This window comes from Leopardus geoffroyi, chromosome A1, assembly GCF_018350155.1.
Source record: "Leopardus geoffroyi isolate Oge1 chromosome A1, O.geoffroyi_Oge1_pat1.0, whole genome shotgun sequence".
In the NCBI taxonomy this organism is placed as follows: Eukaryota; Metazoa; Chordata; class Mammalia; order Carnivora; family Felidae; genus Leopardus; species Leopardus geoffroyi.
The window spans coordinates 115,351,980-115,368,662 of NC_059326.1; the positions used below are offsets into that span (position 1 = coordinate 115,351,980).

Genomic DNA, 16,683 nt, shown 5'->3' on the forward strand with positions numbered 1-16,683 from the left:
TTGTTCACTTCCTCTAGCATCTCGTTCTTTTCTTCAGTGTTGTTTAGGTGACTACCAGTCTTTAAATCTGGTGTCATTTAAAGTTAACATCTGATTCAGTAGCAAAATTCAAACATTAATTCAAATCCAGCTTTGAGTAGAAATGAATGAGACACTAAAGTTGATGTATGAAATGGGGAGTACAGTGTATGTGAAAGGTTTATAAGCTCTTTATTGTCTTTGGGTCATTCCTTTTGCATCTGAAGTTTTCTCATTGGTTGTTAGGATCAGATGATGTTACATCAAAGTAGATGATTATTATGGTGCTAACCATGTGCCAGAAACCATTCTAAGTGTTTTATGTGGACTAATTTATTAAATGTTTACAGCCTTGTGAAATGGGTATTGTTTTCATTCCCATATTACGAATGAAAGCAAAACAAATGTTAAGTGACTTGTTCAAAGTCAACTATTTTGTAGTAGGACTTACATCCAAATCAAGGTATTTGGGCTCCAAAAATCTCAGTATATACCAAATCAAAGAGTTGAACAAATGTTTGTGGAAACCAAGAGAATAGAACATAAAGAGTGGAAGGAAAAATCTTAAGAGTGCGCAATGGCAGCTTGAAAAAACCACTCGTTTTGCTTTCTCTTTTTCTTTAAGTTTGTTTATTTTGAGAGTACAAGCCAGGAAGGGGCACAGAGAGAGTCCCAAGCAGGCCCTTCAATGTCAGTACGGAGCCTTACATGGTAGGTTGATCTCGGGAACTGTGAGATATGACCTGTCCTGAAATCAAGAGTTGGCGCTTAACCAACTGAACCACCCAGGGGCCCCTCATTTTGCATTTAAGTAGAGAAGTAATCTAAGCTAGTGTCAAAATCAAATTGAATCCAAAATGGTAGGTAAATGGAATAACTTTCTATCCTGTATTGCTTTAATCTGAAAATGTTTAATGTGTGATTGAAAGTTGCTAAGAAAATATTTTAAGTCTAGGAAGAAGAAAAATACTCTAACCCTGAATAGGAATCCCTCCTGATTAACATGTTTTCTATTTTAGCAGCTGAAGGCACTTTGCAACAAACACTTTTATCATTAGCCTAAGGATCAAGAAGTGGGCTAGAAGTTGAATCCAGGTCTGTAAAATGGATTAAGAATGATAATCATAAAGGATCTTTAAAAGGTTAATACTGGTTTTTCAACCTTCTCAGCACTACTTTTTATAATGTCTTGTTTTCCCCTGTTGTATGAGGCACATGCTGCTTTACACAAAACTGAAATGAATAGAGCTATTACTTTATTTCCTAAGAATTTTACTATTCATTTTATTTTTTAAAAACCTTTAAAAAGTTACTCAAAGGTAAGCCATACTAAAGTGAGATTGTGGCACTGAAGAGCCACAGATTAAAGTATAAGGTTTTAAGTGGTTTAAGCTCTCTATATAAAAGATTGAATGGTTCCTCAGATACTAAAGTATATTACTATATATATTAATTTTAAGTATGTTCTACACCCAGTGTCGGGTTTGAACTCATGACTGTGCCATCAAGAATTCCATGCACTACTGACTGGGGCAGCTGGGTGCCCCTAAAATCCATTTATTTATTTTTATGGTTTGTTTATTTTGAGAGAGGGGGGAAAAACATGAGTCAGGTAGGGGCAGAGACAAGGACAGAAAGAGAATCTCAAACAGGCTCCGCGCTGTCAGCTTGGAGCTTGATGTGAGGCTGGAACTCATGAACCATGAGATCATGACCTGAGCCAAAGTCAGACACTTAACTGACGGAGCCACCCAGGTGCCCCCATTTTTTAAAAATCAAACCCTTAAATGAAATACAAATTAGAAAATTTATTAAGAAAGTATATAGAGATGTGAACTAACATTAAAATGAAAATTTACTAACTTTGAAATGGAAACTGTTAGTGAATTATAAGGCCATTATAAAATTAATACGTGAGAAACTTCTAAATATGGAATCATTAACCTAACTCTATACTATAATTGGAAATGAGTCAGGTGCTTGGTTTAAAAATTCTGACCACAGGAATCCATGCTTCTGTGTGATTGATGACAAAAATTAAGCAGCTGTCTTTCCAAATAATGCTTCTTTGAAATTACTAATAGTGAACTATCCCTGCCATCTATCTATTGGTGACATGATTAGGATATTTTTGCTGTGTTGTTGGTGTTGGTTGCTAGCTTAAACGTTATTTGGTGTATTTCACGTGAATAATTTAACAAATCACAAGGGTGTTTCCTTCCATAGAAGAAAATTTCTTACATCCCTTTCGTGTTTTTAATTCAGAAGGGGAAAAATACTATAAGAAGCTACAGTTTTCTAGCTGTTGCTTATAAGTTTTTATAGGATTAAAGGTTTAAAATAATGCCAATATAAAGGTTTTCTTTTCGTGAGTATTTCTACAAACTTTTAGGATTATACATGTGTTAAAATTAGTTTTTAAGAAGCGATTATTGCACAGAATTGATAATATAGCTAAAGTTCCATATGGTAGTAGTTAGATATCTTTAAAAGAGCATTTAAAATTTTTGAATTTGGAAGCTGAAGGCTTTTTTCTATGTTTTAAAGAACTGAAGACCCCTTATGCTCATTTTAGTAACCCTGCAAAATAACCCTCTGAATGAATAATAGGACTAATAAGAAGTAGTTATTTTACTTAGGAAATCTAGATGTGGAACAACCATTTGCTTCCCTTCACCCTGAACTAAAGTAAATCTAATGAAGATGGTTATTCATCGAAGGGGGACAGTTGAATGTTACTAACTGAAACTTCTTAACCATACATACAGCTCTTTGTTCAGATGTTGAACATGAAGTTAACATTTTTAGTAACATTTACACTTAGATCATGAACTAGGCTTAAACATTCTAGCTTAATTATTTAAATTATTGATTATTTTATTTAAATCAGGTTTCCTGATTTTAGGGTAGAGGTACTACCCTTTTTTGGGAGTGAAAGGTTTTTTGCATTGATGGGCATTGAGATTTTAAATGGACATACTGGATTTTGACATCACATTCTAGATTAGTTATCTCAAACTACTTTGAACTTTATTAACCTCTATTGTAGCGTACTATGAAAAGGTCATTTTGTAATTATGGGGAAAAGACATAACAGTACAAGAAACTAACCTTTAAAAAAAACTTAGTAAACATCTCAGTGTTGTGCTGACTTTAGTAGGCAGTAGGTCTTGCTTAAATTTAAATTAGCCTTTTAAAATGAATTCTTTTTATTACCACTGACCACAAAGATAGTAAAGGAACTGTTTTCATAAGTGCTCTTTGAACAGTGCTGTCATGTCTGATTTCTCTCAGTTTCTTTGTTCTAATTTAAAAAAAATAAGAATTTCACTCAAAAGTCTGACTTAAGTCACTTTTCACTTATAATGTCTCATGTCCTTGTGTGGGGCTACATTTAAGTTCAAACTCTGAATCTCAAAAATATTAAGGTTATTCTTACGAGATTACAAGTTGTCATGGGATTTACATTGTTTGTCTTGCTCTTTTTCTGAGTTTTTCTGACATCCATTTTCTGTTTTGTCTTAAGGTTATCTTTTACCTTCTCTTGTTTCCTTTTTGCAGATCTACCCCTTTCATACATGCTACAAAGAAAAGTAATTGAGATATTTGTAATCTAACAACCATTTCTTTAAAGTGTGATCAATTAAATTTTTACACATTCACTAATATTATTGTATAATTTCCCTAAGGGAAAGGAATAGTTCTTTAAAACAAACAAAAAAAAAAACAACTGGTTTTTCTTTATTATGCAGCTTTGGCTGTAACATGAACAGCAAATTAATAGTAATGTTGATGCTTTGAAATACTGATTTTGAAAAACCCTCTAATGGTTTTGACCTTTTAAGAGAAAGTATACGTGAAAATTTAGAGGGTCCTAAATGTTTACACGGTATTTCAACTGCCATCCTGTGTGGCGTTTATCAGACATACCAAAGAAACTCATCCAAAAAAGTCCACTTACTCTTGTCTTTATTTTATTATTCTTAAAGCAGAAGTAGTTTACATTGTAGATCTCATCAAGAACTAGTTTCTTTAGTATCTTTTCTCAATTTCATCTTTCTTGGTGTGCAAAAACATCTTCTGTAATTCCAGTCACCTCTGATAGCATTTGTGTCTTTTTAACTTTGTTACATCTTTTTGTAAAATCTAAGTCTTGCCTGCAACTTTTTTTTTATACTTCCTCTACCACTGTATGTCCAGTGTTTCCTTGCTTTATTGGATCATTGGTGGAATTGGTCCCATAATAGACTTGTAACTATTGAATATTGCCCAGTTTTTAATGTAATAAAGCTTAATAATATTAAACCACCATTGCTCAGGTGTATGGGTGATCAAATGTGTGAAACTTAACAGAGCAATGCTTCTTAATAGAACTATGTGGCAAACAACTTAAGAGTTAATCTCTGTATATAGTTGTGATTAGAGATAATTGTTTCATCAAGAGCAATTGTTACGTACATCGTTTGATATTTAATGAGAATCATTTGTAAATGCTTTGCAAATTCCTCTGTAACAATTTCTGAGATAAAATAATGATTTAAGGAAGATAATGAAAGTAATTTCATCCAGAAACATGTCTTGGGGGATTGTATTCAGAATTTAAAATTTCCAGGTGATTGAGCTGTTCTTGTGAAAAGTTAACAAATCTATATAAGCACAATATCATTTTCATTTTTATCTGTTTTGAGCTCTGGAGGTTCTGTAGCCGTGAATATTAAATGAGCTTTGATGGATGCTAACTTAGGGGGGAATTTCACTTCTTTAAATCACCTGTACTTCCTGTACCTGGGTTTTTTCTTGGGAGTTCTCCTATTTCTACATTGACCATACTTAGTTCTCCTTACTTTTTTAAGATTAGAAATGAAATATGCACTGCCTGATATAGGATGGACATTAAGGAAGGCAGTTAGTTATATGGCTTAAATTTGTGCAGAAATCCTTAAAGTAGGAAGTCACTTATTTTCCTTCACATCTGTCTTTACCTCAGATTGATTTTGCTGCATAAAAGTCTCAACTATTATGTTTGGTCTTAGATCTTATACTAGGTACTTGACACCTAAGCTTCATTTACTTGTGATTTTACTTGGTTCTTTCTGATAGTAATAAATAGGTCTCATTTTCTAAAGCAGAATACAACTGATTCATCTTTGACTTGCAGACCTTGGTTTTTTGTTTTTTAGTCTTTTCCTGAAACTTAAAACATCATACTATAGGGTGTATTTTTATTCTTCCAAAAGAAGAGACCCATCTATATTTTTATTTGAAATTTTGATGTGCTCAGACATCTAATCCTTCAATTGAAATGTTTTTAAATTCAGTATGAAATTCCCTTTAATAAACTTTAGCATGAAAGACTACTTTTTAAATATCTATATGCAGGCTCTGCATACATCTGGAATCTGTTTAAGATATGTAATAAATTCCTTGTAAGTTTGAGATCTTAAATGTTTTTTTTTTTTAATCAACATGATGCATAAGTTTTTTTTCTAAAAAAAACAGCATCTACTTAAAGGGATTTATGACTAAAACTGCTTATTTTTCTACAGAGTTGTCTGCTGGTTCTCAGCTTGAAGAAGATTCTACAGTCCTTATTGATCCTTTTTCTTGGCGTTACCATTTTTTGAAGCAAAGTTAACCTAGTTTGCTAGTTTGAGCTTTCTTTTTGGCCATCTTTAAAAAAATTTTTTAAGTCTATAAACTAGACAAGAGATAGTTCTACAATGTCCAAGTCATTCCAGCAGTCATCTCTCGGTAGGGACTCACAGGGTCATGGGCGTGACCTGTCTGCAGCAGGAATAGGCCTTCTTGCTGCTGCTACCCAGTCTTTAAGTATGCCAGCATCTCTTGGAAGGATGAACCAGGGTACTGCACGCCTTGCTAGTTTAATGAATCTTGGAATGAGTTCTTCATTGAATCAACAAGGAGCTCATAGTGCACTGTCTTCTGCTAGTACTTCTTCCCATAATTTGCAGTCTATATTTAACATTGGAAGTAGAGGTCCACTCCCTTTGTCTTCTCAACACCGTGGAGATGCAGACCAGGCCAGTAACATTTTGGCCAGCTTTGGTCTGTCTGCTAGAGACTTAGATGAACTGAGTCGTTATCCAGAGGACAAGATTACTCCTGAGAATTTGCCCCAAATCCTTCTACAGCTTAAAAGGAGGAGAACTGAAGAAGGCCCTACATTGAGTTATGGTAGAGATGGCAGATCTGCTACACGGGAACCACCATACAGAGTACCTAGGGATGATTGGGAAGAAAAAAGGCACTTTAGAAGAGATAGTTTTGATGATCGTGGTCCTAGTCTCAACCCAGTGCTTGATTATGACCATGGAAGTCGTTCTCAAGAATCTGGTTATTATGACAGAATGGATTATGAAGATGACAGATTAAGAGATGGAGAAAGGTGTAGGGATGATTCTTTTTTTGGTGAGACCTCGCATAACTATCATAAATTTGACAGTGAGTATGAGAGAATGGGACGTGGTCCTGGCCCCTTACAAGAGAGATCTCTCTTTGAGAAAAAGAGGGGCGCTCCTCCAAGTAGCAATATTGAAGACTTCCATGGACTCTTACCGAAGGGTTATCCCCATCTGTGCTCTATATGTGATTTGCCAGTTCATTCTAATAAGGTGAGTTAATGCAACAGATACTTCTAATTTCTTTTACATTGTAGTGCCTATTCTGTATTTACCTATATCTTTTACTCTAATTCTGTAGTCTGGTGACACTGAGTTGATCGAGAATTTTTATACTTTTGAGAACACTTTATTTGGAAAGTAATTGTTTTTGAGCATTAAACCAGGGCTTTACATTAATACAATCTGCCTAGATAACTTCTGGCCACAAAGCTGTCATCCACTGGAATTATCTTGTTGGTTTTTGGCATCAATATGTTCTTCTTAATCATATATTTAAGCAGGTTTTTTGTCTGCTTTGTTGAATTGTTTTAAGTATTTTTATTTTTTTTGCAGTCAATGTGCTCTGCCATTCAGGATGCTAGATTTCAGCTCTCCATCTGTCTTGATTGCTGATTTGTATGTAGTAAAGATGTATTCTTGAACAATTCTCTTTTTTTCCTTATCTGTGGCTACAGGGAAAGAGTTAATGTAGAGCCCTGGTGTTTGTTTCAGTATGTTTCATATTTTAGATTAGTTCATTCTTCTTTTTTAATTTCCCTTTAACCCAAACTCTCATACTATGACTGAAATTTTTCATCATTTTTTTTCTCCTTTTCCACAACTTTCTTAAACATGCTTCAAAACTCACTTTTTATTATCCCATGTTGCATCTGTCCCTTTAGAAACTTGGAAAAATCAACTACTGCAGTATCCTGCTCTATGTTCCTCATAAGCATATTCTTTTTCTGACTAGGTTTAGACTTCTGGTTTAGTCATTTGAGCAATAAAAAAATATATATATGTATATATATATATATCTAATTCTCCTTTGCTTTAATTATCACATCCAGCAAAATGGGAGCTTTTTCAAAATGCCCTTTTAAATATGTTGTCCTTTCTCTTTGAATGTTTTCAATATTCCTCATTCTCACCGAGGTTTTTTTTTCGATATACAGTGCAGTTGACTTAAAAGTCAACAATTTAGCACTCCACTAGCTTGATCTATGATCTCTGACCATCCATATTTCCTGATGTGCTGTATAGTTATTCTGCTTCACATGTTGCTACCATGAAATTGATTTGATGATTATGATGACAGGGTTTTTTCTTTACAGTAACATCTGGAAGGGTCATTTCCTTCTCATATGTATCCCTTTAAAATGCATTTTTTAGTGACTTGATTTTTGAGTAAACTAAATCACAGATCATGAGTGATTTTGTTTTTAATATTCTATTTAAAAGTGTTACCAGTCACTCCCTTTTCTGTATTTGGACCTAAGTTTTTTTGCCTCAGATAATTAAGAGACTTACTATATTCGAATTTACAGAGTACTTTAAAAAATATCTTTAAGAAGTTAATTCTTAGGCAAATGTATGTATTTCTATAATACAGAAGTCTTTCGTATTAATGTATAAAGTACAACACAAAGAACATTTTAGTCTGCAAATAAAATTAACATTGAATGCTAAATTTAAATTCATAGATTAATTTTCATTGAAGACCTAGAACCCCTTCAAAAAAAGTTAGGAAATTTATTTGATAGGTGTCTTTAGTGTTGTCTTTTTTCAAATACGTTGAATAAAGTTGTCACCCTGGTGGGAGTTGATTTAATGAAATGGCCCACAAAACTGGTGACTCCGTTTTTTCTGTTACTTGTTGCCTTTTGCAGAAATAGCAATATGATCATTGTTCTCATATAGGATCTCTAAATTCCAAGGAAAATAGCTAGTTACAGTGTCTCAAATGACAGTGATTATAAAGGACTTAAAATTTTGGCTAATGGAGTCATCATACATCAAGAGCTGTTTCTGGATATCTCCTTATTCTGACTTTGAGCAGTAATTTGGCTTTGTTGCTTGCACATAGAAAAAACAGTAAAGTGACACAAATGCACTACAAGAAACTACAAGAGGGCTTTAATGAGAGAAAAGTTTCTGTTACTATATGTGATTATTCTTTTCTCCAATATTATTAACAAATAACTATAGTGAAATGGATCTAAATTAACAAAAGAACATCTTGAAAATATCTGATGAAACTTTGGATTCAAGAGTAAGATACCCTAACTAGTGCAAGAGGTATTTTTAATTTGTAAAAATGCTTAGGCCCTAGCTAGTTTTGGTATTCTGTCACAATATTGGGGACATTTAAGAATTACTTGAGGCTCTTTGATTGATTGATTGATTGATTGATTTACAAAATTTGTATTTGTAAATTGAACCAATTTTAAGAATTTTAAGCATTTGGGTTCTCTTAATGTATTCTAGTTTCCTTAACATAGCTGATGTTTTCTGGGTATCTGCATTATTGAAAAAATTATTTGCCTTTAGTTGTGGTCCTTTCTCATTTCGATGACTTGAGAGAAAATTCCTGTGGTGAAAGTAGATAATGAAAATTTTTTAACATTTCATCCTGCTCTCTGGTATTGCTGCATAACTTGGAAAATCTGTTCTTTTCACTTAGTGGTAATAGTAAATAGCTTACATGATCAAAACTTCATCTTACTGTGTGAAATAAACTTTTAGGTTTAAAACTTGATCTAATTTGTCATCATTTGATATTTTAAATGACTTTCAGTAATGGTGTTGCTTTTATTTCTTTCTAGGTCAGTTTAGAATGTCAAGTAGCTTTTCTACACAACCTCAAAGTTCCCTCATATTCCTTTCACTTAAAGAAAAGTACCCATTACAGCCTTTTCACTGTCTTGTCACTTGAGTTCACATTTTTCCTTTTAGTATTATTCTAGAAGCCCTTAAATCATTCTTTATTCTGCCATTCCAGAAGTGTTTCTCCAAATTATCCTTTCTTTGTATAATTTAGTTATCTCAAAGACATCAAGGCAAGTATAGTTTTCCTACAGAACTTCTGCATTCAAAAAGGGAATCCTTTTTCTTTATTAATCTGATGTGAAAATTACCTCAATGTAGAATCCAAGGATACAGGTTTTTTTAAAAACAATTTCGCCTCTTAACCCTCACCTTAAACCAAAGATGGGGTGTCATAGTGCAGGTTAGGAATGGGTGGGCTTGGGAGGTACCTAAGGCTTCTTTGATCTTGGCCTGCCTTCTAGTACTTTGAAAGACCAACCACAATTTACCATAAATTTGAACCTTTAAAGAGCATAGAGGATTCGATATAAATAGTTTTCTGTTCAACTGCATACCCTTTCCATCTCCTGAGAATTAGAAGTGTGCCTAATACAGTAACTTTTACTCCTCTCCCAGTACACTATTTCTCAAGGACATTTTAAATAAAATCTGAATATTTTTAGTCCAGAAAATTCTAAGTTATTTGTTTAATCCCTCTTCTGAATTGGGTGAACTTTACTTATGGTGCCTCTTGCTTACAGCCATTTTTTAAAGTGTCCTCCAATAATTCAGTAGTCTGTTGTTTTGCAAGTACAAATTTTTTATATCCCAAATAACTGGTGGTGGAGCCAGCTGGAGAGATTTCTTCAAGTTCCTTAGCTATTAGACATGATTTTTAAGAGACAATCTAGCTTGTAGAGATAGTGTCCATACTTGTTTCATGGGATTTTAGTTAATGCTATTAGGGAAGAGGAAGTATGTAGACAGTTGTAATAGACTTTTTTTTTTTTTTTTAAGAAATACCATTCTGAAGCTTTCCAAGAACGTATGTCTTGTAATTTTGTTTCTTGTTTTAGTTCAGCTCTAAGTGATACCCCCTTTTAAAAACATTGCCTGTGTTTTTATGTTCCAAATGTAATGTGTTAGGTAGTGTGGATATTACAAAAATTGCCTCACTTGGTGGGAATTTATGAAACAATACTTATAAAGCAGGAATTCTAAAATAAGGTAGCTTTTAGTACACTTTTTTCTTTTTTGAGCACTTTTTATGTGCTTGGCAATGTTCTGATAAGCAGTTTACTTTTATTAATTTACTCATTTTTCACAAAATTCTAAAAGAATATTGAATCCTAGCAAATTTCAATAACATGTACCAAGGATTCATATCTACTAAGTGACACCTTGATAATGGATCCTAGGCAGTCTGGCATCAGAGTCTACTTTTCTTAACTCTCCTTGTCTAAAATGTTGATCATTTATATGTGGATTTATAACTAAAGAAAGTTTATTTGCTTAAAATAGGAAAAAAGTTAATCCCTTAAATTCAAAATTACCACAGAGGAGTACAAATACTAAAGAACATAATGTTTCCCTCTCTAAAATTTGGAAACAGACATTCCTGAAATTTGCTTCTTTACTTTTGGGAAATAAAATAGCAGCTTAGTTTTTTTTATAAACGGGGTTTTTTTGTTTTATTTTTTTGGAAAAGCCATTCCTGTTGAATCTTACCTTTTTATGGCTGTAATACACTTGGAAAATGCCTCAAGTCTGGATTAAATGAAATATTCTATTTTTAACTAATTGTTCACATTTCTAGAAAAGTAGAAGCATGGATATTTTATCATATTTAGAGTTTTATAAAGGCAGTTATATATATAATCCAGTTTGATCCACAGCAAAGATTAGACTGTCTAGCTGATGTCAAGGTCAGTTATTCTTGATCTTTATTAACTCTGTCTTTTCCCTGTCAGGTCTATTAGTATGTTAACTAAGTTATCCAGTTTTTCCAAGAATGTGCATGGCGTATTTGAGGGCAGGATCAAGCTGCAAGGATTAAGAGAAATGGTTTTAAATTAACTAACTGTGACTAATGAATGGTCACATGTTTCTACAGCCTATGATACTGCAAATAGGTTAACTTTCTAGAATTTGAATGGTTCAAATGAAAATATTTTAGCTTTATTTTTGTTAATTCTACTAATTTACTTTACTGCAGGAGTGGAGTCAACATATCAATGGAGCAAGTCACAGTCGTCGATGCCAGCTTCTTCTTGAAATGTAGGAGTTTGAAATACCTTTAAAGCATCCATACCGTGAATCAGAAACAGCCATTGATTGGTTTTGGGAATTCATCATTTGCTTGTAATATCCACATTGTTATCACTGCATAGTTGATACTGACCAGGCATTACTAATTAAAAATAAAATGTTTAGATATGGAATCTCATTTGAAATATTAGGTGCAGTGATAGTGGTATTTTATTATTTAATACTACTTGTAGGGCAAATAAACATTGGTTCTTTTCTACAAATTGAAAGAATTTAAAATAGACTTAAAGATGGGCTTGGATGTGTACAATAGACTTAAACGTTTTCAATAACCATGATACATGCTCTAAAAATACAGAGTAGAAAAGGGGAAAAGTCATTAGAAATCACAAGTTAGTTGTCAAACAAAATCCTTCAAGATGTATTTTTTGCTTTTGACTTACCTTTGGTTATGATTTAAGCTGCTGGAATGGAATTGGATTCCTAAAGAATCTCCCTGCCTAAACAGCACACATAGCCATTCTTCACTAGAGTGCCAGTTTTCACATATGTTAGCTCTGTTGGGTTTTCTTTTCTTTTGTAGTGCCACAGCTCACCTCTATAGTGGGTACTGGTATTTAATATTGGAGAAGGAAAATCTGTGGTCGGTTCTCATTTCCCTGTAGATGCACATTTCCAATTCTCCATGCAGCGCTTTCCCTACTTACGACTTACCAAATAGATTAAAAAATTAAACTTCAACATATATTACCTACTTTTGCAATACTGAACAAGATTATTCTTGTTCATTTGGATTAATTTGATGTTTTTGGAAATATCTATGATGTTGTAAACTGTGATATTTCTAACACTTAGACTCTCATTAACTCTACTAATAAATAATCTCTTGTTTTAAAGGCCAAACAAGGCTATTTGTGAAAAGGACAGTTTTATTTTAAAGTTAATTTTCTGGTCTCTTTAAAGCTACCCCGAATGGAATCCTGACAATGATACAGGACACACAATGTAAGTTAAAATTTTTAAGCTGTTGTTTGTAAAGGAGATCATTATAAGGAATTCAGGTTAAACTTTCAAAATTTATAAACAAAAAATATTTCATGAATATCTTTATCGAATATGAGAGTTTGGTAAAAGTCACTGGGTAAAAGATTCTTTAGAAACTATATTATGCTAGTAATTTTTATTATGTTATTTTTGTAGCTTTTTCCCCAGTTACTTCATAAAAATGCCTACAGAGATTGGAATTACAATCATAAAAGGGGTGTTTTAACAATAAATCTTAATTACTTCTGATAGACCTCTTTGTCATTTTTTATATTTTATGTCTCACATTACTAGGGGTGATCCATTCATGTTGCAGCAATCAACAAACCCAGCACCAGGAATTCTGGGACCTCCACCCCCCTCATTTCATCTTGGGGGACCAGCAGTTGGACCAAGAGGAAATCTGGGTGATTATAAAATTTGTTACTTTTCCCTAAGAACTTTCACCATAAAAATTAAATGTAGTGATTAGAGGCAAAAGAAGGCTTATTGAAATGTTATTAGAAAATAGCATCACATTAAAAGACATGGTTCTCCTGGTATTTTTGGTAAACTCTGGTTTGTGTTGAAAGATGGCCAGTTTTCATACTTATTTATTATAAGACTGAAAAAAGTAACTTTTTCTCCATAAAGGTGCTGGGAATGGAAACCTGCAAGGACCAAGACACATGCAAAAAGGCAGAGTGGTCAGTAATACAGCTTTTGATTTTACTTTGTTTGCTGTTTGGGGAAATGTGATTTAACTTTTTCCCCCCCTTGAGAGAGAGAGAGCCTGAGTGTACACATGGGGGAGGGGCAGAGGGAGAGAGAATCCTTAAGCAGGCTCCACAATCAGTACAGAGGCTCCATCTCACAACTGTGAGATCATGACCTGAGCCGAAAATCAAGAATTGGACAACCCAGCCACCAGGCACTCCTTGCCCCCCCCCCTTTTTTTTTTTTTACTTAACTTTCAAATCCTTGTGAATTGAATCTGTGTTGTAATCCTTTATTATAGGGATACTGCTATAATTTGAAAATAATCAGCCTTTTATATGACTTTGATAAACGTTTTCATTTTCATTTACCCATACTATAGAGATTACACCTTGAGTGTAACAAATTTTGCTATCCAGTTAAGCACATAGTATTCTTTTTTAAAACCAGTCCAGAGTCTGTTTTCTGAATCTTCAAGATATACTCCAGTGAATCTGATTTCCTGTGTAGTTACAAAATTCTCTAGAATGTTACGAGTTGTTTTAAATCTATTCTGGTTAGACTATGAAAGTCCTTTCGTCTTGATTCTAAAGAGACCTCTTGACTTGATTTTTTTTTTCCTAATGGATAGGAAACCAGCCGCGTTGTTCATATCATGGATTTTCAGCGAGGGAAAAACTTGAGATATCAACTATTACAGTTGGTAGAACCATTTGGAGTCATTTCAAATCATCTGATTCTAAATAAAATTAATGAGGTATGAGTTGAAATCAGTGCCGTATTCATTACTAATATACTTCTTAAAGGTTTTTTTTATGATTTTGTATTTGAAAAAGAGCTCCGTGTATTCTTAAATCATTAACATGGAATGTGATAGAGAAAAAAGCAAATAGTTGATGCATGTCAATAATATTAAATTCTAGTCCTAGCAGATTATTGAGTAACTTTATTAATTGTGATCCTTAAGCAGTTAAATTGTCATTAAGTTGCTATATGAGCTATAAAAGGATGGTAATTCTTTGGGAAGTGATTCCACACTTTTATCAAAATAGTGCCAAGTTATTATTTCAAATCCAGTAGACATAATAAATCACAGTTGAATAGCATGAAGGTAATAAAATCTGAGATGACCTTTAATAAAAGAGCAAATAGCAATTTTGGGATTTTTGTTCTGTTTTCAGACTCTTAAAAATGCTTCCTAATGATTAAATATATCTAGAAAGACTTGGGTGGTGTTTCTGTTTTGTTTTAGAAATATTAATTTTGTGCAATTTTTAGGCATTTATTGAAATGGCAACCACAGAGGATGCTCAGGCTGCAGTGGATTATTACACAACCACACCAGCATTAGTATTTGGCAAGCCAGTGAGAGTTCACTTATCCCAGAAGTATAAAAGAATAAAGGTAATAACAATTCTTTTCCCATTTGTACCACCAACATTTGTACATCATTTTAATGTTTATTAACTAGCTATTTTAAGTTGCTACTAATAAATAGGATTATCTTAACTATCAGTAAGTAAGTATGGCATACCTACCAACATTTGACTTGCCTTTTGTTTGTTTACCTATTGTTATTTTCTGTTTATTATTTAGAAACCTGAAGGGAAACCAGACCAGAAATTTGATCAGAAGCAAGAACTTGGGCGTGTGATACATCTCAGCAATTTACCTCATTCTGGCTATTCGGATAGTGCAGTTCTCAAGCTTGCTGAACCTTACGGAAAAATTAAAAATTATATACTGATGAGGATGAAAAGCCAGGTAATACCACAGATAAAAGGCTTTTAAGATTACTTTTCAGTAAATCTCACTTTTAGGGGTTTTTTGTTTGGTTGTTTCTTGTTTGGTTTTTTTGTTTTGTTTTGGGTTTTTTTTTTTTTTTTTTGGTATATATTTTTAGTGAAGGGGAGGTAATTAAATGCATAGATAAATTTTCTTTTTAAAAATTCAAAAAAAATTTTTTTTTTTTTTAATGTTTGTTTATTTTTGAGAAAAAGAGAGGGAGAGATAGCATACGAAGCAGGTTCCAGGCTCTGAGCTGTCAGCACAGAGCCTGACACAGGGCTCAAACTCAGGAACCATGAGTTCATGACCTGAGCCAAAATTGAAAGCTCAACTGACTGAGCCACCCAGTCTCCCCTCCTAGGTAAATATTCTTAGCCTAACTGATAAATGGTGATTTCTTTAAGTCCTACTAGATTTTCTTAATGTATAAAGATAAATACTGAAAATTATAAAGTGGGAAGTAAAGATTTCCTTCTCTTGCCTAGACTAGTAACGCTATTTGTTTTTAAAGTTTGCTTTCAAAAGTATTAGTTTGTATATAGTTATGCTGTTTTTTCTTCCCTCAAGTGGTATTATATCATTCCTTGTGTGGATTACGTTGAGTAAAAACTATAACAAATTTAACTTCTTGAGTTGGTGGATATTTAGAGTTGCTAGTTTTTTGGACTGTACCATTGGTGTTGCTTTGAACTTGGCAGCATGTGAATTTTTGCATATTTAGATCATATAATTGAAGGATAAAATTTCAGAATTAGACTTTTGGATCCTGATATCTTTTTTACTTTGATATTGCCAAATTGGTCTTAAAAAAATAGTACCAATTTATAATCACACCAGCATTATCCAAGAGTGCTTTGATTAACTCTGTAGATGTTTTAGACTTCAAATTAAGTGAATTGAATGGGTGAATTAAGTTGTTAACTTGTATTTTTCATTTTAAAAATCCAGAGTAAGGAGAATGTTTATTTTGTTAACTCTTTTTTTAATATTTTTTAATGTTTATTTTTTAAACATTTATTTTTAATGTTTCTTTTTGAGAGAGAGAGGGAGGGAGAGACAGAGTGGGAGCAGGAGAGGGGCAGAGAGAGGGAGACAGAGAATCTGAAGCAGGTTCCAGGCTCCAAGCCGTCAGCACAGAGCCTGACATGGGGCTTGAACCCACGAACCATGAGATCATGACCTGAGCCAAAGTAGGACGCTCAACCAAGCCAGCCACCCACACCTCCCCTTAATGTGTATTGTTTCTGAGTGAGAGAGTACGCACAAGTGAGAGAGTAGTGGGAGACACAGAATCTGAAGCAGGCTCCAGGCTCTGAACTGTCAGCACAGAGCCAGACATGGCGCTTGAATTCCCCAACCATGAGATCATGATCTGAGCCGAAGTCTGACACCCAACCCACTGAGCAACTCAGGTTCCCCTGTTGTTAAGTCTTTTTTAAGGGCATTCTGAGTTTGTATCTTTCCAGACTATTTTTTTTATTGTTTTAATGTTTGTTTATTTTTGAGAGAGCACAAGCAGGGGAGGGGCAGAAAGCAAGAGTTGGGTGCTTAACTGACAGAGCTACCCAGGTGCCCCTTTCCAGACTGTTTATTTTCAGAGAGAGTGTGACAGAAGGGTCAGAGAAAGGGAGAGAGAATCCCAAGTAGGTTCCACACTGTC

General features: G+C 33.6%; 1 protein-coding gene across 17 annotated transcripts in view; it reads left to right on the plus strand.

Annotated features, from left to right (window-relative positions):
* MATR3 (matrin 3) overlaps nucleotides 1–16,683 on the plus strand; it is a 28,859-nt gene that overhangs the window by 4,831 nt on the left and 7,345 nt on the right. For 4 of the 17 annotated variants that reach the window (XM_045445358.1, XM_045445434.1, XM_045445378.1 and 1 more), the window contains exons 2-10: nucleotides 1,038–1,160; nucleotides 5,565–6,650; nucleotides 11,443–11,504; nucleotides 12,459–12,500; nucleotides 12,834–12,946; nucleotides 13,173–13,225; nucleotides 13,867–13,992; nucleotides 14,514–14,639; nucleotides 14,832–14,999. In XM_045445358.1, coding sequence (XP_045301314.1) covers nucleotides 5,739–6,650; nucleotides 11,443–11,504; nucleotides 12,459–12,500; nucleotides 12,834–12,946; nucleotides 13,173–13,225; nucleotides 13,867–13,992; nucleotides 14,514–14,639; nucleotides 14,832–14,999 — 1,602 coding nt within the window. In that variant the 5' untranslated portion in view covers nucleotides 1,038–1,160; nucleotides 5,565–5,738. The remainder of the gene's footprint in view (nucleotides 1–1,037; nucleotides 1,161–5,564; nucleotides 6,651–11,442; nucleotides 11,505–12,458; nucleotides 12,501–12,833; nucleotides 12,947–13,172; nucleotides 13,226–13,866; nucleotides 13,993–14,513; nucleotides 14,640–14,831; nucleotides 15,000–16,683) is intronic. The other 13 variants (XM_045445354.1, XM_045445425.1, XM_045445368.1 and 10 more) reach the window with 5 other exon arrangements.